The 24,437-nt window shown below is 40.6% G+C and overlaps 1 protein-coding gene across 10 annotated transcripts in view; it reads right to left on the bottom strand.

Annotated features, from left to right (window-relative positions):
* Elmo1 (engulfment and cell motility 1) overlaps positions 1–24,437 on the bottom strand; it is a 532,930-nt gene that overhangs the window by 14,759 nt on the left and 493,734 nt on the right. For all 10 annotated transcript variants that reach the window (XM_074065278.1, XM_020158561.2, XM_074065279.1 and 7 more), the window contains 3 exons: positions 20,963–21,075; positions 12,312–12,419; positions 3,007–3,089 (listed from right to left, as the gene is read on the bottom strand). In XM_074065278.1, the coding sequence (XP_073921379.1) occupies positions 3,007–3,089; positions 12,312–12,419; positions 20,963–21,075 (304 nt within the window). The remainder of the gene's footprint in view (positions 1–3,006; positions 3,090–12,311; positions 12,420–20,962; positions 21,076–24,437) is intronic.

The following is a 24,437-nucleotide window of genomic DNA, read 5'->3' as shown; positions in this document are numbered from 1 at the left end:
CATTTTTAATGACAGTTATTTTAAATTCCCCATCTGACAATTGCAGTATTTGTGTCATATTGGGAGCCTGCCTCTGATGATTGCTTTTCTTCTTCTGATCCTGGTTTTTATCTTGTTTTTACTTTTTCTTTTTGGCATTCCTCTCATTTTTTTGATGAAATCTAGACATGTTCCATCAGGTAATAAGAAGTGAGATAAACAGGCTTTTAGAGTGACAATTTATGTTAATCTGGCAAGGAATTGGGCTATGTTTGATGTTTGTGGTAACTATAAGTGCTAACAAATTCTCCACTATCCTTGTTTTTATCTGCTTTATTGACTTTGGCTTACTTGAGTATTCCTCTTCAGAGTCTGTATTTTGCATATCTTTTAGCTATAATTCACTGTTCACTGTTATTATTTTGGACTCTTGCTGATATGGTGGTGAGGTGTGGGGGAGGTATAGCATTTTATAACCTTCGAATTAAGCCTCGATCTTTTAGGGGTCTTGTGTCTTAGGATGTTACCTTCTTAAGAGTTTCTCCAGTAGTACACGTTTATTTCTCCTGTCCCCTCCTTCTTTTCCCAGTTGCAGAATTCCCAAACAATTGCTTTGAGGCCCACACCACTATTGATTATTTCTTCCTCACCTTCAACCCCACAGTTGAGAAGGGGATGCTAAAAGGGGCTGGAATCAGAGGAATTCTTTTCTTCTGGTTGTGATAACAGCCTGAAGAATAGGATTCTGTTATGAAGAAGATTCTGGCATATTTTATTGTTACTCTTCTACAGTAGTAAGGGATCTTTCTCAAAACCTGATGAGGTTTCTGGAATCCATGAAAGTATTTCCTTTCCTTCTCCAAGACTACATCTTCTTGGAATTTCTCTCTCTCTCTCTCTCTCTCTCTCTCTCTCTCTCTCTTGGCAGCACTGGGGTTTGAACTCAAGGCCTCACACGTGCTAGGTGGGTGCTCTTACCTTTTGAGCCACTCTACCAGCTCTTCTTAGAGTTTTTTGTTCTAACACTAGTCCATGCTCAACATATAGCAAGCAATTCATCAAAAATGCCAAGCATGCTCCTATAGTTTAGGGCTCCTCTGGTAAGCAGATTTTGGTTGTGACTTTCTTGATGTCCCTGACACTCTGTGTTCCAGGATGACAGTTTGTCTGCATCCTCAGTTCTCTGATAGGATCAAGAACAGATGATGATTTCCTCTCTACTTAGTTTCTTACTACATGGACCTGAGTGACAGCTGTCAAGCTCTTTACACGTTGAGCTGAAACAGGAAGTCTTTCTGAACCTATTTTACATCATTCTCTGTCCCTTCTTAGCATGCTTAAGTCCTGAGCCTACCACTCCTGGCATTTGCTGGGTTACACTCTTGTTGCTGTCAATTTTCCCCCACATTGTTTCCTTCTCAGGTCCCAGGATTATATAATGGGGGGGGGGACCTCAGCTGTAGCTGAGCACAGCCAGTGCTCTATGAGATTGTGGAGGGAACACCTGACATATGGAGCATATGGTAATCTCTGATGTTGATGTTGTTGAAGGAAGTCAGCTCCACAAGAGGCAAACTATGAAAGCTGGGGACTTGCTGCTATAGTCAAGAATGTTCCTTGCAATCAGATGAGCTGTGCAATCCTTGTCTCCTACATCATGGGGAAAAGAGATCCCCACAGGTGCTATATAACAGATAACTCTCAGACCTCTTATGCCTCTCAGGCATGCTCTTATATCACTATTCTTGCCATTTAGACACAGTATGTGTTAGTGTGGTGACCAAAGAAGGAACGCACATGGGCTTAAGATGAACCATACTTATGTGATTTAAGAAGAAAAGATCTTGCAATCAGCTTCCATGTCTGTATTCCTCCGTTCTGTCTTACTAAATAATACTCTCACAGTACTTTCCCTACCTTAAGCATAGATAGGGTCATCCTGCAAGGACCTGGATTATTAAAACATGTGGGATTATAGAGCAAGCACTATTATTTTAACTCTGATTGATAAGTGGGGTGTATATAATTTTGGTGTTCTTCTTAGATACCGATGTTGAAAACAAAGAGCAACTTATTGATCCATGTGACATTTCTGGCACTGAGATATCTGGAAAAGCCAGATAAATCTGGGTGCTTTTTCTTTTTGAGACAAGGTCTTGCTATATCATCCAGGCTGGCATCAAGCTCACAATATAGCCCAGGTTGCTCTTGAACTCTCTATCTTCCTATCTCAGCTTCCAAAATTCTGGGATTCCAGAAATTTGCCACTACATCTGCCTAAATCCATTTTCATTTGTTCATGGAAGGTATATATCACAAAATGCCAAAAGATATAAGCAAAGAACTAGCTCCCTGATCGCCCCTCTGAGGGCACATATTCCAAACTAGAAGCAAAGGAAATTCTTCTGTCTTTCCAGATAATGTCCCCTCCTGTACCTTATGCAAAAGAACATAGGCCATCATGGTGACAACTAGTTAGTAAAACAGAGGGGAATAGTGAGAAAAGTTGAAGTGAAGAAGCTTTAGGGACATAAACCTCTTGGAAAATTTTCTCTTTTGAGCTGGATTTGAGATACTTCGCAGCCTACTTTTCATAATGGTGAAGGATATGAGTCCTTAAAGTTTTCCAAGATTCTTTGTATCAGCTGGTCTCTGTCTGCCCTAGGCTTCCCTGGGACTCCAGTGAAGTTACTGTGGAGGTGATTGGGTAATGGAGAAATGAACATAAACAGGTTAGGAGAGGCTTGCACAATGGACAGGGTTCAAGAGAAGACAGGGTGAGAAGAGCCATGGTAATTCCTGGGGATGGAGGTAACAGGAAGTGAGAGAATGGACGAGTCAGTGAACATTAGAAAAGAGGTCAGGGAGACAAAGAACCAGGGTAAGAGACAAAATGAGTTAGGAAATTAAAAAGGAGAACTGATATGTGCAACTTTGTGCAGCACACACACACTATAAGTGAGGGCTTGGATGAGCCACTGACCCATTGTGCAGATAGAACTATTTGCAATAATTTAGAAAGCATACCTTGTTTTGTTTAAGGGCACCTTTCTCTTTCATATGAGGGCAGTCCTTTCCCGTCACCACAGCTTTGATATCTGCCACCGGCACTGCAATTCATAAAAGAAAATGAAAGTAATGACACTATTGAAAGCTTTGATGTAATAAAAAAGCAGGATTAAGCATTCTGTATGCTACCATGGTTGCCATTCCCAGAAAGTACTGCAAAAAGAAAAAAGAAGGGAGGTGAAAAGAGGAAGAGAAGTCAGGCTGTGTTCCAGGACAAGAATCTAAAGTATACTCTTATGTTCTGGAAAAAAAGAATCCCTGGAGAAGAGAACTATTTCCATAACCAGAGTCTGATTCACTAAAACAAAGGCTTAAAATAATCATAGTATTGTTGGAAGTGATGGCATTGGGATAACAGTCACTGTATGGTGACCCAAATGTTGACACGACAGAGGGCTTCTGTGTACCAGGAACAATGCCAAGTGCTTTACATGTTTCCGTATTTCCTGTTACTGCATCTGTATTGATTTAGTTTCTGAGTTTTGGATAACAGTGAGACCAGCCTTATCTCAAAAAATGTACGTGACTCTAAACAGTTCTGACCTCTTACTCCCCAAAGTCTCTCCCCCTCTTTCATTTCACTAATTCTCACAACCACTCTGTGAGGTAGGTTTGATTATCCCTGTTTTACAGACAGTGAAACTAAACCCAAATAAAAGAAACCTTCCATTCTGATAGGAAATTGTGATAATAATGCAGCTAGATAAAATGATATTATCTCATGTCTTACTCATGAATAGGAGGAAGATAAGGTAAGGAAAAGTTTAAAACTTTTTAAAAATGTGAACCAAAGGAGAGAGAAGGTAGAAGGATGATTTAGAACCTTAATTTAAAAAACTGCAAAGTCATCCACCCCTTTCCAGTCCCTGATCCTCAATCTTACAAACAATTGTGAAACTAGGAGTACATGCTGTGTGGCTTGACTTTACCAAAGGTGGGAATTTAGGGTCTATAAGTAACCAATTCTTTAGACTCCCTTAATGATGAAGATAATGAGAAAATTCACAGCTAAAGTTCACATAATTTTACTAAAGAAAAGATTTATAGATAACGATAAAATTATAGAATTCCTAGAATATTAAAACAATAGAACAGAACAATTAAAAGATAACTCTTTCCTGGTACTGTAAAAGTCCTAAGAACTTTGTCCAAAATCTATTGATATCCCTAGAGCTCACCTCGAGGAGAGTGGGGTTGTGATGCTATCTGCCCCACCTCAAAGCCCCGATTCTAGAATGTTTGGCAGTCATTACTTGTGTTTACTAATATCTGGTGTTCCTCTCCTTCTGGCCACAAGGAAGACTACACTTCCCAGCAACCTCTGCGGTTAGGTTGGGTCACATGACTGGGTCTGGCTAGTGAAATGTAAGAGGAAGTACTTCCTTTTCTAGGCAGAGCATGAAAAATCCATGTCCTTCATGTTCTATCCTTCATGCAGCTATGAATGGCAAAGTAGACCCTGGTTTGTGTCCCTGAGTAACTGGGTGGAGCAGTCCTTCACCTTCCCATGTCTGTTCCATAATGTTAGTCAGAAACAAACTTTTTGTTGTGAGATTTGGGGGTTGTTTGTTTCTGTAACTTAATTGACATTTCGGCCTATCCTGACTAGTATAACCCTTTACCTCAGATGTCTTTTTTGCATCTCTGAAGTAAGCTAGATAGGTATAGGGAAAAAAGATGCAAACTGTATGGTGACTGGGTGCTGATGCAACCACACAGCTGTATTATAGCAGGACATCATGTACCCATTCAAACAGTAGAAAACAAGACCAACCAAAACCACTGGACCAACATGGTCTCCCAAGATGACACTAACCATTCTTTGCCTTATTATGATGGCATGTCCTTGTTGTTACCCTTGCAGAATTGGCTGTTCCCATAATGCATCTGATGCTTCAGCTCATTAAAAACCCCATACAGACAAAAAAGGGGGAAAACCCCTATTCCAGATAAATCCCCAAAACTCCTAGAATTCACTGCCTTTTCTCCACCTTAACTCACCAATAATCCTCCCCTTCACTGAAGTTTGACCATAGACAAACTCTCCAAAATCCTAGATGATGTGACTCTCTCTTGAGAAGCCCACACCCCGTTTGAAGTGTATACTTTTGCTCTGTAATAAAACTTCCTCCCAATTCTTTACTTATCTCTGAATTCTTTCTGTGTGGTAACAAGAACCTGGAAATACTGGGTAGAGGTCTCAATGTGATCTCTCCATCTCTGAGACCTCCTCAGCTTTCACCACTGGCAGCATCTTTGCCTGATCCCCTTTGGTTTGGCATCTTCCTGTAGGTGGTCCCTATGATTTTTGGGTCCAACTTTGACAATGAATACTGATTTCAGTTTTCCTGAAGTAATTATTTTTGTTGGTACTAGAGGTTGAACTCAGGGTCCATGCTTGCTAGGCAGGCACTCTACCACTCCAGCCATACTATTCATACCTCCCATGTATCTGGGATGACAGGCACACACCACCATCTCTAACATTTATTGGTTGAGACAGGGGAGGGTTTTCACAAACTTTTTACTCCAGCTGGCTTTGAACCACTATCTTCCAGACCTCTGTTTCCAGAGGAGCTAGGATTACAGATTTGAGCCACTGAACCCTGCCTACTTATATCTATTTTCCTAACAAAGTATTGGTCTTGTTCCTTTCAGTGGCTGACTTAGCTGTCTAATCAGACTCTATCAGGGTACATTCAAACAGTTTGGAAAGTTGGTTAAATTTCCACACTGAAATGAATTTTTGTATAATTACCAAACCAACTAGGAAAACTTCCTCAGGCTTTGCATGGAGTTAGAATCAAGAGTACCTTGCAGAAAGTCCTTTGTTATAATATATTACATTGCCAATGAACTGTAGACAGTGTCTAAAACCTACAAATAATAAGTACCCATTCGCTTTAAAAAATCATCCTATAGAATGGGACAAGAACAATACAAAAGTCTGTTCTGGTTTGGCATTCAGAATTTCTAATGGAAGGCTTCAGAGGAGATGGGGCATATTCTCATTGAGGCATTAGCAGTACGTATCTTCTTTTTAAGTATGTACTGTCCATGTCAGGGAGATAAGCTGCTATGTCAGTCATAAGATTATCATTAAAAAGAAAACACAAAATTTAAAAAATAGAGTAATTTTGAATTTTTTTTTGCATAGTTTGTCTCTAGATATACTGGAAGATTAGGCATGGGGAGTGCTAAAAACAATGTCATTTCTAGTTCCAGGAGCAGAAGTAAAGGGGTCAGACTCATGCTTCTTGAATCTACATTCTAAGGAGCAGCAAGGGGCTCTTATAGACTTCAAAGCTAAGCCAATATTTTGATGAGATCTTTTTATGTGGGAGCAAGACAAGGAAGTGGGGTACAGAGATAGGAGAACCAGGAGGGTGACTAGTAAAAAAAAGCACCTGTTACAACCCCATGGGGCATGCCTTCATTTCTCACAATTTTTCAGGCTTCAGTTGGGCTGAGACAGTGTTAATTCAACATTGCCATCTTGTAGATGGAAAGACTGAGGCCCCAAGAGAGAATGGCATGCAATGTCACACAGCTAGTGGTGGACAGAGCCGGGTTTAGTGCTCTATGCCTCCTTGCTAGGCTATGATTTCTCTCTATTTTTGGAAGGTCCCAGAACCTTCCAGCCTTAGCAGAATCATGCTAAGCACAGTGTCAAATGTGGTTATCATTTTAGACATGCCTTGGGAAACTTTTTACTAGCATCTGTGGAAGAAACTTTGTCAAAAATATCACTAAAAAACTGTGGCTACCATGTTTGAAAAGTTTCAGCTTTCACTATTGGGAGCCAAGTCAAGGCAGCACCATTCCCAGGATGGAGTTGGTAATCTGTGAACTCATGCTGTGTGTGCATGGTTTCATCAAAGAAGCTCGTAGGTGGAGACACGGGATGGACAGGCTGATCCCAGGTCAGCTGAGTGTAGAACTGGTCAGCCTCACAGCAAGGAGTGATAGAAAGCGCTGGGCCTTTAGAATCAGAAATAGCAGCCTCTTCAACAAAAACTGCTGGGAAAACTGGTTAGCAGTCTGCAAAAAACTGAAACTAGATCCACGTATATATCACCCTATATATCACCCTATACCAATATTAACTCAAAATGGATCAAGGATCTTAATATCAGACCACAAACTCTAAAGTTGATACAGGAAAGAGTAGGAAATACTCTGGAGTTAGTAGGTATAGGTAAGAACTTTCTCAACGAAACCCCAGCAGCACAGCAGCTAAGAGATAGCATAGATAAATGGGACCTCATAAAACTAAAAAGCTTCTGTTCATCAAAAGAAATGGTCTCTAAACTGAAGAGAACACCCACAGAGTGGGAGAAAATATTTGCCAGCTATACATCAGACAAAGGACTGATAACCAGAATATATACGGAACTTAAAAAACTAAATTCTCCTAAAACAAATGAACCAATAAAGAAATGAGCAAGTGAACTAAACAGAACTTTCTCAAAAGAAGAAATTCAAGTGGCCAAAAAACACATGAAAAAATGCTCACCATCTCTAGCAATAAAGGAAATGCAAATTAAAACCACACTAAGATTCCACCTCACCCCTGTTAGAATAGCCATCATCAGCAACATCACCACCAACAGGTGTTGGCGAGGATGCGGGGGAAAAAGGAACCCTCTTACACTGTTGGTGGGAATGTAAACTAGTACAACCACTCTGGAAAAAAATTTGGAGGCTACTTAAAAAGCTAGACATTGATCTACCATTTGATCCAGCAATACCACTCTTGGGGATATACCCAAAAGACTGTGACACAGGTTACTCCAGAGGCACCTGCTCATCCATGTTTATTGCGGCACTATTCACAATAGCCAAGTTATGGAAACAGCCAAGATGCCCCACCACCGACGAATGGATTAAGAAAATGTATCTATACACAATGGAATTTTATGCAGCCATGAAGAAGAACGAAATGTTATCATTCGCTGGTAAATGGATGGAATTGGAGAACATCATTCTGAGTGAGGTTGGCCTGGCCCAAAAGACCAAAAATCGTATGTTCTCCCTCATATGCAGACATTAGATCAAGGGCAAACACAACAAGGGGATTGGACTATGAGCACATGATAAAAGCGAGAGCACACAAGGGAGGGGTGAGGATGGGTAAGACACCTAAAAAACTAGCTAGCATTTGTTGCCCTTAACGCAGAGAAACTAAAGCAGATACCTTAAAAGCAACTGAGGCCAATAGGAAAAGGGGACCAGGAACTAGAGAAAAGGTGAGATCAAAAAGAATTAACCTAGAAGGTAACACACATGCACAGGAAATTAATGTGAGTCAACTCCCTGTATAGCTATCCTTATCTCAACCAGCAAAAACCCTTGTTCCTTCCTATTATGGCTTATACTCTCTCTACAACAAAATTAGAGATAAGGGCAAAATAGTTTCTGCTGGGTATTGAGGGGGTGGGGGAAGAGGGAGGGGGCGGAGTGGGTGGTAAGGGAGGGGGTGGGGGCAGGGGGGAGAAATGACCCAAGCCTTGTATGCACATATGAATAATAATAAAAAAAAAAACCCAGGGTTGAGATTCATCTACTATGCTTCCACTCTGGACCTCAAGTACCCAGGCCTTCAAGGTGGAACTACAGTGTTGTCTTACAAGGTTGTTCTGAAAATGAACTCCTACTGCCACAGCCAAGATCATTTTAGTTTTTCATCTAGGCAGTACAGAGAGGTGAGTACAAGATGTTGGATAGCTACATTCAGATCTTTGCTCTATTATTTACTGACCTTGTGACCTTGAACAAGTTACTTAACTTTAGTTTCCTTATCTGTAATATGATGATGCTAATACCTCTTCAGGTCATACAGAAGATAATTTGTGTAAAGCTCTTAGCACAATGCCTGGCATATCCTATGCACTCAATAAAGGTCATTTGCAATTATTCCCATTATCAATAATCAAAGTTAATTCTCTATGTAGATAGAGGGACCTGAACTCCTCACTGTGCTTCTGTGACCCAGATCTCTCACACTGGCTGGCTGTGTTGGTCTCTCTCCCCATGTGCCATAACAGGCTTAATCTCCTCGGAGAGCTTCAGTCTGTGCTTTCCTCCTAGTCCTTTTGATATGGGACTGAGAAGCACTGGCCCAGATTTTTTCAAAGGGAGCCCCTTGAAGCATGCCTGGGGCATGCTTGGAAAGCAATGGAGCCTGTGTTTAGTGAGGGTGAAGACCGACTGCAAACTCCTGTGGGAAGGAAGTAGGGTAAGACAGGATGTAAGGCGATGTGGATTTTTCCAGGGCCATATTTCCTGGAAATAAGAAGAATTAGAAGAGAGATTTTCCCAAACCTTTAGGGAAGAAAACAGCTAAAGACAGGCCCTCAACCTTCACTAGTATTGGTTGTATTAAGAGGTTTCAATTACACTATTTGATTCATCAATATCTCACTGTTCATCCATGATTAACTCAAGAAGTGGAAGACAATTTTCCCCTTGGTCTCAAGAGAGGGCAATCATACCTGGCAAGAACAATTGGCTCTTATCATTAATTAACAGAATGTCTCATTTTTCTAGTGGATCAGTTCCTGGCTTTTAAGGGTTCCAAGAGGATGGCTATTTTGCTCCAGACACAATGCAGACTTTGTGCGAATGCAAACAAGGTGGCATATTGTCATCAAGTTTCAATTTCCTGGGCCACAGCCTTCTCAGGTGTTGTACAGCTTCATTTCTCTTCTTTAGCCCCTTCTTCAGCACTCACAGACAGATACAATCTTACCAACACACACAACACACACACACACACACACACACACACACACACCCTCCCACATGCACATAGCCTCACAACTAAGCATTCTTGGCCTATCTTGCAATAGGATAAAGTGTTTGTGGAACATTCTTTGGAGTTCTGCATTACTGGATTTCAAAGGCTGCAGAGGACAGGGATGGATAAGAATTTTGGAGGCACTGCCAGAAAGGACTGCTACAACCCTCTCCCAGAACACCATGCAGAGACTGGAGATTTACAACTCTGACCTTGATCTTCCACAACCACCCTGCCATGGTAGCGATCCCTGACATCAGAACTTCTGACTCCTGGTCAGTCATCTCAATGCTGGGATCTTGGAGGTGAGGGCCTAGATGGGGCAGGGGATGTGTAAGCTTGTGGGGAAGCCCAGAAGTTGCTCTTACCCAGGGCTCTTCCGCCACCCACGTCCTACAGCTTTCTTCAGGAGCACGGATGTCGATTTCCTAAGCAAGTACCAGCTAGAATGGGGTGTGCTTCATGTTACACCTGGTAAAACTGCTGGTCATATGCCTATCTTTGGGTTAAGAAGTAGATCATATCCCTAGAGTTATGGGAATAAATTATACCTCCAGTGAGTAGGAGAGAGAGCCACATGGGGTAGGAGTGAACCAAGCTGTGATTTTTCTGTTGAGATCACTTGCCCCATTTCTTGACCAGGAGAAGAATGGACTGGGGAGAATTCTTAGACAGTTGTTGCCTTGACTGACCATAACTCTAATGCTTTTCATTTAACCGCTGTTGAGCAGTGATTCCAAGCTGTGGACCCCAGACAGTTCCTAGTTCATGAGTGTTTCATCAATTTGTAGCAAGTGGAGGAAAATGAGGACACTGATGTGCATGTTTCATAAAGTCAATTTAATTCAGCAGAAAGGACCATTCTTTATTTGAAGATTAAATCTTTCTTACCCACTTTAATGATAAGGGTTCTTTTATCACAAAATGTGATATTAAATTTTAGTTAGATTTCCTTTTTTAACATCCTTTTTTGAGAAAATTAAAAGTTGTCAATTCACTTAAAAATTTACTTATTGGTGAAAGCCACTTTTGGAGCATCACTACGTGGAATATCAGGCAATATCTAGCTTAGCAGTTCTCAAACTTAAGTGGGACATCAGAGTCACCTGGAGGGTCTGTTAAAACAGAGTTTGCTGGTACCCACTCCTAGAGTTTCTGATTCACTAGGTCTGTGGATGGCAGCTTGTGAATTTGCATTTCTAGGAATTTCCCAGGTGGCACTGCTGATAGTCTGGGGACCACACTTAGAGAAGCACTGGTCTGGCTTCCTGAACTCTGAGCAGAGGGTCCTCTCTAGGACCCCCATGGCAGGGATGCACAGGCTTCCCCCAGACTCTGTAGCAGTGAATTTCAGACCTCCTCCTGCTGTAGGAGCCGATACTGTGGGCTGGGAAGGCAGCTCTCCTGTGGAAGGAAACGAACTACATGACACTACAAAGACCAGATTGTCCCATTTTTTAGGAGAGAGAATGTTCTAGGCTGTCTGCCTGAGGTGTCTGTCAGGAAGTTTCCCACTCATGGTTTATTTGTGCCTTTGATGGCCCCTGTGTTGGAAGGAAGACAGTTCAGATTTGACTGCGACTGGCCCTGGATGACAGAATGAGATGGCAGAGTGGTAGGAAGCACAAAGACACAGTCTGGGACATGCTTATCTGAACATTGTAAGGTCAATGTGACTTTTAAAGGTTAAAAGTGTCCTGACTATTTACTCCATCTTTGATCTCTCTCTGGGCCATCCTTCAAGCAATGTTCTCTTTATCTCGTTTCTCTTCCAAATTAACTCATCACCCTTGTGTTTTTCAGTGTTTCTATAATTCTTTGTTTGATTTGTACACTCACCATTGAACCTGGCATTTGGTATCTGGTTTGGTGTTGGGGGTAACAGAATATTGCATATTACTACAACCTCTTCAAAAGCATACATGTTAAAACAGATAACAGAAAACAGCAAATAAATACAAATAATACATATTGTGGGAAATACTTAGCAAGTGATAGAATGCTATTGATCATACATTTTCAAAATATCTGAGTTACTTCTTTGATGTAGGTTAATCGTGTTTGAGTTTTTCATTAACTCTGCATTGTCCTTATAGGATACGTTAAACTACAACGAGTAAGTATGGTAGAGGTGGAGCATGTACTTTATGTGAAATTATTTGGGATTATGAAAAATATAATTTTTAAATTTAGGATCACATTGTTTTGCTTCCTCAAAATAACATCTGGATAAAAAATTTCCAAAGTGGACACCTTCCAAAGTGAGCACCCTTTTAAATTCTTCTCCGTTCCATCCCAACCTCAAAGCCATCAAGGTCTTGCACTTGATGCTCAGGCTGATACTTACAAGGTGAGCCAAGCTCAAAGTGTTCATTTAGGCTGATAATTTTGCTGCACAATACATTGTGACTAAGAGACAACTGATCGACCAAACCTTGAGTATCTTACAGAAGGAGTCACTTACGTTTGTCTTGCAAGGAATCATGGGGCACTTCTCCCTGAGGGCTTTCTTCCAAGTCTCCATAATGCAGGACCTTGTGATTTGGTGAAAGCCGACAATACCAAAACTTGTCTGAGGAGCAAAACAGAAGTTTACAAAGTAAGAGATGCTGTTACCCAAAAAATGCCAGTATGGTTATTTCCTAATATTTTTGCTTAGAGGGACAATAGTTCATTTGGTATTAATTCTTGAGAAAGAATGAATTTCAGTGTTCTGGGTAATAAGCCCCCTTGTGATGTTGATATTTAGGTATCACCTGTCCTGATCTGTGTACATTTGATACCCATTGGGAATGCCACTGAATCCTTCAAGTTTCATGGCAAAAAACTTTGCTGAGGTGGTTTCCAAAGGGTACTTTACCTGTATCTGTAACTACCAAGAGGACTATTTCTTATCCATGTAGGCCTGACAAGGTGGGAGGGAGATAAAGAAGAAATAGTTTTCTTAGAACTTGCCTGCTTTCACTTTTCTCTCTGAGATTGTCAGCCTGAAGAGATGACTGGGTACAAGGCCATACGTATTAGCTGACACAAACCTTCCCCACCAATGAGCACACAAAGGACTGGTGAATGGATTGATAGGTACTAAGAATATACATGGGTGGGATCCATGGCGGGGGATCATCTAACTAGTGCAGGAATTTATTAAAAAATGAAGCTATTCACAACAATTCACCTCTCTAATTTCTTTAGTTCTCTTGAATGGACATGGTCAAGGCTTAGGATTCTTATAAATACTCTCACTGCCCCCAGATGTCATAGAAAATTTTGAATAAATTTCCCTGTTTCCCATGAGACAGAGAAGAGTCAAAGAGCACATCTTCTAGATCTACAGACTTACAGATAAGGAACTTGAACTTGACAGCAATGCTTGTGCAGCTATAAAAGCTCAGCTTAAATGCTGCCTCCTCCAGAAAGCCCTCTTTGAGCACTGCAGTGAAAGGGTCCTTTCTCATCCTCTCACCTGCTCCAGCATCTTCTTTGCACCAATATAATTTGGACCAGTGTTACTGGTGCCCATTTGATAACCACTTTAGCATTCTCCTCTATCTGCCATAGACCCTAGGGAAACAACTTGCCCTAGTGGGTGTGTGTGGAAGCAACTTGCCCTCTTGGGTGTATGTGAACAATAACTAATGGGAGAAGAGACTCCAGGATACCCACTGGCCCCAACAGTGTGCCAAAATCCAGGTCTCTTTCCTGACAGCCACTGTCTTTGTAACAATGTCCCAATCCCTTGATACAATCCCTTGGTACAAAAAACTTGCACAGTTGGTGTTGGCTAAATTGATAAGCGGAGACCCAAGAGAATTTGCTTAAAACACCTACGGCATACAACACCCATTACCTACCTGCCCACTGTACCTTTATGCAGCTGGCTCATTCTATGGTCTTGCCCAAGTCACCTCATTACCGTGCCTGCAGTCCCAAATTGGTTTGAAACAACCAGGACTAGAAAACTCTTTATTACATTTTAAAAGTGGTTTTTGATCTAAAATTGTATTCACTGTAAAATCATTTTAACTTTAATGCTTTTAAAAGACAATAAACTTTGAATGAAAGTCAAAGCCACAAAATGAACCCAGAAAATGGCCAAATTTGACTAACAAAAGGAAAGTACCTCTGTGATTCTTTTCTTCCTAGTTTATAAACAGGGTTTGAGAATTCCTGAGTATAGCCAGAATGTGGCAATATTCATGTATTAAAGAATCTGAACTCTGGTGGAAAAACTCGAGAGGGAGTGAAAAGGTCATTGGATAGATATGAAGGCATATGGAGTTGCTACATTTTCAAAATTATGTTATACATATACCAACATGGGTCATTTTTCTGGGAAAGCACTTCAAAGGGAGAAAAGAGAAATTGTTTCCTGAGTAATTCACAGCCATTTTAATCAGGCAGATGTGAAATTACTGGTTTTCTACGAGGAGAATACATTTGGGAATTTGACTTGAAATTACAATAGGAATTGTGAGTTCCAGAGTCGAATGCCATGTTTTTTTGAACATCCAAGTTGCTGCTGGAGGCCCAACAGGCTGTGGTGGTTTCTTTTCCACACAAGGTCTACATGGTCATCTCATCTACATGGTCCATGATGACACAATTTTCTATACACCTTTCCTTCCTCTGTTACCTCTGAGGTGGACTTTTGGGCTGAGAGTGGCTGAAGGGTGACACAAAGATGGAAAGTGAGATGTGACACTGGGACATGCTGATCTTAGGTTCAATAGGGTCTCAGTCTGTTCTTCATAGACATGCTGTCTTCTTAAGTTGGGATAAGCTTGATGAGTTAGTGGTGTTATGTGAAACCAAAAGTCAATATGGCACAATCAAAGATCAATTATACTTTTGAAAGGCGGAATTAAGAAATTGAACTGGTATGCAGATTAAAACAAACATGGAGTAAATTGCACAAATTATATTCATCTATAAGACATACTCATTTGTGAGACTTCAAAACATTTTGCTGCTTACACTTTCATAATAGGCTTATTTATCCAACAAATATTTGCAGTGTGTCTGCAATACACACAGCATTCTGCATGCCTTTGGGAGGAGCAAGAAATCATTAGAATGAATAGCACACACAAGAGGAGAAAGTCAGGAGCCCAAGGAAGAGGAGCTCCTCAGTTTGTAATGGAGGCTAAGAGAAAGAAGGCAGAAATATTTGTTTCCCAGGTCTGGGAGATAGGGACAAAGACAAAGCAGGAACTTGGCTATGTTATAGGGAAGAAAAGTCACATGGTAGGTCTCTCGTGTCACATTTTCTTATGTTCATAAACTATTAGACAATGGCTACTTGTTAGGACTCTAGGAGGCAAAGCCACCATGCTCCTTGCAGAATTGCCATGGATGTTTATTTAAAAGAAACACAAAAGGCTATGTGGAATTCTGCCTTGACTAGCTGGTGGACAGCTGATGGAACTTCCTCCCTCCTGAAGTTTAAATTCCCTTGATTTATCTGACATTGCCTTCCCTTCCTGGTTTTCCTCCTACCTCTGGCTAATTCTTCTTACCCTGTACAGGTTCCTTTTTCTCTGACCACTACCAAAATGATAAAGAACAAAAAGTTCCATGCATCACTGATGTAAGTGATGTATTCAGTTCTTCCTCATGAAACGGGAAGTCTTGGAAAAGGGGGCTAAAAAGGCAGAGAAAATTGTCTTGACTCGTAATCAAGTGGCAAGATGCTCACCTATATCTTCCTCAGGCAGAAGCTAGAGTCCTTAGCTTTGGAAGGTTTATCATAAGATGTGTATTTCTACCTCTAAGGCTGCTATGAGGGAGAGTTGAACTGCAGCTTCCACCAGCAAAGCACATGAAGAAGAGCATTTCAGTGTCAACCACCACCAGCAGCTTGAGTTGCAGTTTCTTTTATGTTAAGAAAAATGCGTATTTTCCTTTCAAAACCCAGCATGATGTTACTAGTTCTTCATTCCCTCAGGGCAATGAAAAGAGTAGATTTCGTCACTAAAAGCAATTAGCAAGTAGCAATGAGAACATTATCAAAGATTGTTTACTAGCATTTAAGGAGGAAATAAAGATAATATGGAGGTCTTCTAGCCACTTACAAATGAAAGTATGTTAATAGGCATCTCTTCATTACCAAACTTAAAAGTATGAAGCAATTTTGTGCTTCAACTTGTGTGTGTGTGTGTGTGTGTGTGTGTGTGTATGTGTGTGTGTGAAGGATCAGAGGGAAAGCTGGTTTCAAAGCTCAAAAGGCTGATGAAAGCTATTCCCAGTGTCACATGGACTACTATGGTGCTAATAACCACTGACAACTGGAATTCTTGCAGTACTGTTCATAGAACTTTATGCAGTGATGGAACTACTCTATATTTGCTTTACCCAATAACAAAGAAACAATTTAAAAATTTTCTTTCATTTCAATTAACTTAGCCATACATAGTTGTCCACTGGGTCTATATGAGACTGACATGCTGAGTAATAGCTACTATTGGTGAGTATGAAATGTAGGATGTTCCCTGAGGCCTAGGACTCAACAGAGAATTGAATCTGATAGACTCTGCTGTGGAAGAGGGGACACCTTGTCTTGGGTGTAGAATTCACAGTCTGCTGCTGAGAATCCTGAGGTAGGGAGGCAGGGAAGCTTTTACTAAACTACGTTCTCTAGTCACTTTTTCATTACAATTTTGCATTTGTCCTTCCTTGACCTGAAATGTGCCAGATCTTCAGTGTGTCTATCTAGAAGGTCTACTTCCTTTCTAAGATTGAATCTTTCCAATTCACAAAACAGGAGAGCCTCAGAAATGCCATTAAAGAGAAATGACATTTTCTAGGTGATTAGATCCATGATTTCTCTTTTGGTTTAGTGAAAGGAAAGAAGTATAGGTACAGAGGAAGGTCATTTGGCCTTTAAAATTTTTCTCACTTCACTGGATGCTCTTCAAAACTAGAGACTTAAGTTTTGATTCAGAATTCTGCCTCCCTAGAGACAGCTGTGTCTTTTCATAACACACAAGACTTCAGCCTCCAAAATATGCTTAAAGATGACTTGGCCTAACAGATGCCTGGGAGTCACCCAGGTCTAGCTTACACATCTGGTCCTGACACTTGGCTGTGTGGCTTCGGCAAAATTATAAAAACTTATATATACTTGTTCTTCATTTGTAAAGTAAAACATATGTAAAGTCTCGATTACACATCTTCCACAGTGCTAGTTCTCAATAAATACTCATGCTTTCCAACCCTTGAAGTCAGTGGTGGCCCCTGTCACTGACACTATCTGTCCCTCCAGCAATTTAGAAACAATGGTTACTGTTTTAATCTGTTGGAAAGTACCTTTTTACTAAAATGAGTTATGATTAGGTTTAATGAAATTTTAAAAGGGAATTTCAATCACAAATAGACTCTTCTCCCCAGAAGGGTTTATGTGGTTTCTGTGTCTACATGTCCTATTTGGCTTCAGGTTTCTGGGCCACAAGAGTGATGCAAAATACACAGGCCCTGTGGGCAGAAGTGAGAAAACATACCTCATCCAAGGTGTGTGTGTGTGTGTGTGTGTGGGTAAGTGTTGTCTACCATTGAATTCCAGGATAATTTTGTGATACTAGTGCTTAAAGAAGGAATGCTGCAGTATCCGCAATAAGAACTGAGCTCAATGTGATCATTTCTGGATCACCTTTCTAGTGTTTATCCCAGGGCTCTTTCAAGATCATTCAATGCAAGTGATTCTGAAAGACCTAGTTTCTGAAATATGAGAGTACAAGTTGGTTTTGCAGACTACAGATTTTCATAAAGCAATAATGGCCTTAACACAGACAAATCTCTGGGGTTTCATCCTTACTCTCCCCTACAGGAGTCCAGGGAACAGAGAAGGAAGGGAGTAGTGAAGACAGTGTGTAGTGAGGACAGAAAGGGGGAATCACATATGTGATATCCAATCTTTCTCTGCTTTTTTGTTTAACAACTATATTCTGAGGAACTACAAGCTAAAATTAAGAATAAACAGCATTAGTTAATGTTTGGTAGTGTGCCAAGTACCATGTTAGTGCTAAATATATACATTTTTAAAAAATGTTTGCAACTATCTGATGTAGAAACTAGCATCATCCCTGTTTAACAGAAGAGGAAAGAAGTCTAGACTGATAAGCAGATTGGCCAAGGTTGCCCTACTCAGGAGTGAGGAGTCAGGGACTTGAACCCAGCTGAATGTGTATTACATGATTTTCTGTCTCCCAGTTCTAATGTGGCCAGAATTTCCAGAAGCCCAGAATTGTCCATTTGTATCAGACTATCCTAATAGCAGAGTGGTGAATGAGATGAGTAGAATGATAAGCAAATATCAACCAGGAGCTCTTCTATCCAAATGTGGTACAGGAAGGGACTCTGTTTCTCCACTTTCCAAGTTTTTTGGACCTGGAAGCTTCCACATTGCCTCCTATAAAGTTAATTACTTAAATCCACTCATCTGTGCCCTCCTCACAGGAAGATATGGCTATGGCTCTTGCACAGGGTGTATCTGCTCTATAACCTGTCATGGCACCTGGCAGCAGGTGTCCATACCAGTCTGACTTCTCTGCAAATACATCTTTCTTGAATGGATTAAAACTGATTTTATCCCACAGCCTCTTTAATCTGTGCAAATCTAAATGGAATGTTTTGATGGGGTGATAGGAAACCAATTTCAGCACAGTCTGCTTTGAATCCCTATTTTAAGCACAGGGCCACTCACCAGATTTCAAACCCACTTACCGAATACCAAAAAGTTTTCCTTTACTGCATGTGGAAGAATGATCTTGCATTAAACACAGATGATCATGCTCCCTTGGGAGCACATTTAAAAAATTTATCATCTAGAAGCTAATTTATTTGTTCTCTAGGCAGTTCATGTCTTAGAAAGTTGGAAAAATCTATGATAAGGGCTAAAAAAATTTTAAATAAAAGCTATAATTATTATGTCTAGAAACAGGATTATTCTGGATTCAGGATTATAGAATCTACGTATATCACCCTAGAAAGGGAAGTCTCAAAGTGAAGTAGACTTGAAGGTTAAATTTAGTTTTAAGAATTAGGTAGTTTTAGTTGGGGATCAGTGGAAGCATTTGTTGGTATGTGTCCATTTGCCACCCCCATACTAAGACTTTTGTGTTCTTTGCCCAATGTCAAGTAAATAAAAAAAAAAAATCAAAAGTCACCTTCATGGGAGCCATATAGCTTGAGTAGTGGCCTTCCTGAAGGCAGTGAAGCAATCAGGGCATGCAGTTGGCTATCTGCCTAACTGAGCTCTCACATCTCTAGTGCTGTCCTCCCACTTTATAGATGGGAACTTGTGGCCTTGAAAAGTAGGATGTTGTGCCTGAACACCCTCAGGTGGTTAATTGAAGACCTGAGTCTAGAACCAAGTCTGCTGGCTCTCAGCTCACTGCTTTTTTCCTATATGATCTTCCAGAGTAACAGTAACTTCCTTTTGTGCTGATTTCTGAGAGCTACCTTCATGATTGCCTAGGTATTTTTTATCTGATGAGAAACTGTGCAAGTTCATACAGCTAGACAAGGGTAGAGGCAAGACACATCTGGTTCCAGGATGTCTGCCTTCGCCATCGTGGCACCCTGTTTCCTTAGAATGCCCAGTGCAAAGAATGCAATGAGGAAGGAGGGTGTGAACTCAACCATCAATGGCTGAATAAGGGAGATGAGCTCCTTCTTCCATTGCCTTTCCTACCAGCTGTAACCCAGTCTTTTATTACACTGCCTCTTATCCTCTCCTAAAGCCCAGCATGAAGCCTCACTGTCAGGTCTTCTCATCCTCTGTGAATAACCTGCACTTTTATTCCTCTAGGAAGTTCTGCCTTTGGAAGTTCTTTAACGAGATTTTTAACGTTAATCGTGTTACACTGAAATATTTCAATGACTGAATACGCAGCACAGAGCAGTTAAATGAAATGGCTGGGAAGATGCTCTCAGCACAAGCATAATGATCGCTATCATTAGTGGAGGAGCTTTGTGTCTGAGCAGGGCATCCAAGGGGTTTCAAAACTATCTGTCAGAGTTTCTCCTGGGTTACAACTGATGTTTGTTCTTAGCCCAGTTATTAATGCCTTTTCCTTTTTCTGTCTCTTCTTCAATCTCTTAACTTCTTCCCACACTTTATTTTTCAGTTTTGTTTTCTGGCTATTTGCTTCTAGGATAGTATGATATGAATAATTTGACTATGAAGGTCAAGAGAGCAAGAAAACAATGAAGGCAAAGAAACAGCTTCCCACCTATTGGATTTAGTCTGTCAGCACCATTTTGATTTGACATTTTGAGGTTAGAAATTATGGAGACAATTCAGAAATCTGTCTTGAAAAAATTATGAAGACTGATTCTACCGCACCTTTCCCATTACTTATATTCCCAAATAAAATAACTCTGACTGGAAGAGACTCAGTATGGGAGATTTGACAATAAGGGCCAACCATGTTGAAGGGTCCAAGATCTAACCTGACAATGGGTACTCACTTGCCTGCTAGTGTAGAGAGTCATTCACAGGTCAATTCAAGGTCACGGAGCTGTGGAGGTTAATCCTTTGCTCTTCTATGACTTTGGACAACAGACTTAACCCTGTAGCCCCTCTTTTTTGCTGATCTATAAATGCAGCATAACCACAATAGGTACTTCATAGGGTTATTGTGGGGATGAATTGCATTAATACCGACACACATTACTCAACAATAAAGATATATTCTAAGAAATGTATCTTTATGTGATTTCATCATTGTGTAAACATCATAAGTGGACTGACACACAAACTGATACGGCCACAATGTCACTGGATGATACAATCTTATCTTACTGTACTGAAATGTTATATGGCACGTAACCATGCAAATAACATGTTTGGAGAAAAACCTGGTACATGGTAGGCTCACGATACATGTTGGCTGTCAATGACACTACCACTAGCAGTCCTGAGTTCCTAAAAGGCAAAGAATGGCTCTTTTGTTCTACGAGTCTTTTGATAATTCTGGACTTTAGTTCTCCCTAAGTTTTCATGGCAGCCAGGACCATCTAGACTGCTCTTTCTGTCCTAAGCCAGTGCTGCATGTGATCCCCCAGAAGCAGACCACTATTGACCCTGCCCAAAGTGTGGAGAGTCCCAAACAATACCTTGCCTCCGCCGGGCATTGAGTTTTCTAAAGCAGGTGCCTTCCACGAGACGGTTCAGGCGTTGCTGCTTGATCAGTTCTAATATTTCTGGCTGGATCTTCTCCTTTAGTTCCCTGTTAGAGAATAAACACAGAGTCCATGTATGCCTTTAGAAACTGCTTGGTTGGGAGCATCATGGGCAGAATGGGCAGGGGAGTGTGACCCACATCCTTTTATGAACACTCCAGGAATTCCCAAGTTGTGCTTTACAGAATAATTATTAAGTGTCTGTGACTTAGGGTTATTTTTCACAGTAACAGTACAAGGTCTCTGATATTTACAGAATATTTACAAAAATACCAGCCACTTTAGTTTTGTTTTTCCACAACAAAGTATCCTGAGAAATTTCTTCTCTCATTTTACAAAAATATTGCTGTAACTTATGTAAAAATATAAAAGGCAATAAATTTCTTGGCCCCTAATTTTTTCCCCCTATAGCAAGTTAATACCTAGACTATATTTGTGATCTGGCTAAATAGAAATATGGGGTGACTCTTGTCATGCAAACTATATCTTGGGCAAGCCATAGGACCACTTCTTGCTTTCTATTGCTTCTTTTACAAATGAGAACCACAGCACTGTCCTAGATTCTGGCCCCTAGAGACTGAGATAATGATAGGATAAGTTAAAAATTATTTGCATCTTGTCTCAGGCTAATAGGATGTAATTTAGTTTTAGATGCACTGTGCTACAAAGATATCACGATAGAGTGCAATAGTCTCCAAATCTTTTTTAAAGTGATTTTTAAGATAGGAATTTTATGTAGCATCCTCGCATTTGAGTCTGGTAAAGTAAGGGGTTGTTCTTTTTTGAAGCTGAACAGAGAGACACAGAGCTCAGCCCACAAAGCAGTATTAAAAGTATTAGCTAGACCACAGATCTAGAAGTCAGAAAACTAGACTTCCATTGCACAGCGTGTCTATGACTAATGTTTCATGTAGCTCATCTAAGTCTTAGTTTACTTATCTGTGCAATGGGACTGAGATCTTTCCTGAGAAACTGCCATGACTCCCAAGAGAGGCAATGTGAGTATAAGTTTCTATAAGCATTTGGAGGAATGGAAGGCAGTACTAAACTTGCTTTGGTGATAATCTCTCCTTTCTTCAGCCCAGACATTCCAAATGACCATATTACACTACAGTTCAGGTTCACATATTCATCACCTTCAGCCTTAGCTCTGCACTTGCCTTGGCACTAGACTGCAGGTAACTCATTCTCACCTGGTGCCCCATTCTCAGGTGGAGATAGCACTAATTGCTGAAAAACACCTGCTATGAGACGGGTGGCACCTGCAGTTTTAGCTCATTTAATATTACTTCCCAAAGCACCCTCCAAAATTTCCAAATTTTGAGACTTAGTATTGATATCATCATTTCCATCTTACAGATGGGAAAACAGCTTACAAAGGTCAAGTGTACAACAGGGCAGACTCAAGTCTTCCTTGTGCAAGCTGCTTCTATTTACACATAAGCAAAGCAGAAAAAGCTTTGCCATCTCACAACATTCTAGTCCTCCATTTAGGGCTGATTAAATGGCCTCAAGCCTCCTGTCATTTGATAGTGCTTCATCTACACAGCATAATATGGAAATGCCACCTTAATAATACAGCATGGAACATTTCTACAGCCTCCCCTGCACAGGTCTCTCAAGGTCTCAGCTCAGGTTTTCAGATCACTAAAACATTTTATTATCAGCACTCAGCATTTATGAAATGGACTCTGCAGACTGATGAACCTTGCACTGAATGAAGAAGGTGGTGAGCTGCATGGGCAACCAATCATTGCTCTGACTTCCAAGTCCAGGTGAGTGGGCAGAAAGGAAGAAATGGCAGCCGAGGGTGAAGAGAACATGAGAGAAAAAGTTTTTGAATTTCATCAATTCTTTGGATGTATATGCATCATTAAGTAATAATTTTGTTTGGTGAGGGTTGAGTCATTAAAATAGAGAGGAAGATGCAGCGATAAGGACCAAGAGGAGGAAATTCCAAATAATTTTGACTGATGTTTTATGACTTTTTGGGGTAAAAGTCAGATATGCTGGTCACAACACACTTCATTATGAAACTGTCTTCAGGGGATGCGATATCAGAAGTCAATCTGTTGCTATAAGAATTACCCTTTTTTGTTATGAGTCCCCCACCCCAAACTTCAAAACATGACAGAGCGATAAGGGAAATGAGACAGCCTTTTCCTTTCTCTATTTGACTTCTTCCACATTCTTGCAAATGGACTCAGTAGCTATAAACTTCACACAGAACAAACCTAAGTAATCCCTGCGATATGCTTCTGTGGCTGAGACCTGACCTCTGGGGTAATCCAGGTAATAACACCATGGGTTGTTACTGGATTTTGAAATGCTTAGCCTGTCGTCAATGAGGCTGAGGTCATGGGTTCACTGACTTTGCTTTGATAAATGTCCTTTTAATTCCACCAAAGGAATTGTAAATAAAAAAGGAGGCAGGATAAAAGAGGGAGTGAAAAGCAAGTCAAAATCTAGCACCATTTCTGGAAAAGAGTTTCAAGTCCAGGCCCAAGTAGGTCAGTGAAATGCACAGAAGATGGACAGCCCTATTAGCCTGCCAGATTCCTTCTGCAACGGGGGTCTGCTCTGCTGAGCTACTACCCTGTGTTCATCCAGAACAGGGGGGTTGGAAAACTATTTTTTTGTAAGACATCAGATAGTAAATTCTTTAGGCGTTGTGAGCCATATGCCAATAGATAAATGAGTATAGTTGTATTCTAGTAAAACTTTACTTACAAAAACTAGTAGTGATCAGATTTGGCCCAAGAGGTATAGTTTGTGGATCTCAGATCTGGAAAAGCTCTGAAGAGACCTTGGGCTCAGTGACATTGTCAATTTCAAGGAAATTGATCTGTTTTGTGTCAACACTGGAGGGACTGGGGGCTTAATCCCCGAATCTTTTCTTTTGCTTATTTTACAGACTCATAGATTTAAATGTCAATTTTATGCTGACAACTTTCAAATTTATATTTCCAGTCTAGTTCTCTCAGTTGAACTCTAAGCTCATTGGTCTGGTTGCCTACTTGGGTGTCTCATAGCTTCGCTGAACTACTTCCTGATCCCCTTGTCTGAATCCGCTCTACTCATTCTGTTCAGTTGTTCAGACCCTCAGCCTCGAGCTCATCCTTGACTCTCGTCTCTCTTCTCTTACATCTAATCAGCCCGGAAACACCAGTGTCTCTTCTCTTTAAATATATCTAATTTAGAGTGGAGACTATTTACTTCTTACCACCCTTTTGCTTAGATTATTGAAATAGCTTCCTAACTGATCTCCCTGCTTCCAATTTTACCTCCTTACAGAGAACACCAAGTCAGTCTTGTGTTCAAAACTTCCCAATGGCTGCCATTAAGGCAGCGACCTTCACTAGATTCACCTCTTATTGCTTTCCCCCTTGAGTATTCTAATACAGACACA

The sequence above is a fragment of the Castor canadensis genome, chromosome 2 (genome assembly GCF_047511655.1).
Source record: "Castor canadensis chromosome 2, mCasCan1.hap1v2, whole genome shotgun sequence".
Classification (NCBI taxonomy): domain Eukaryota; kingdom Metazoa; phylum Chordata; class Mammalia; order Rodentia; family Castoridae; genus Castor; species Castor canadensis.
Note: the sequence above shows the minus strand (reverse complement) of the source record. Positions and strands in the feature narration are given on the sequence as shown.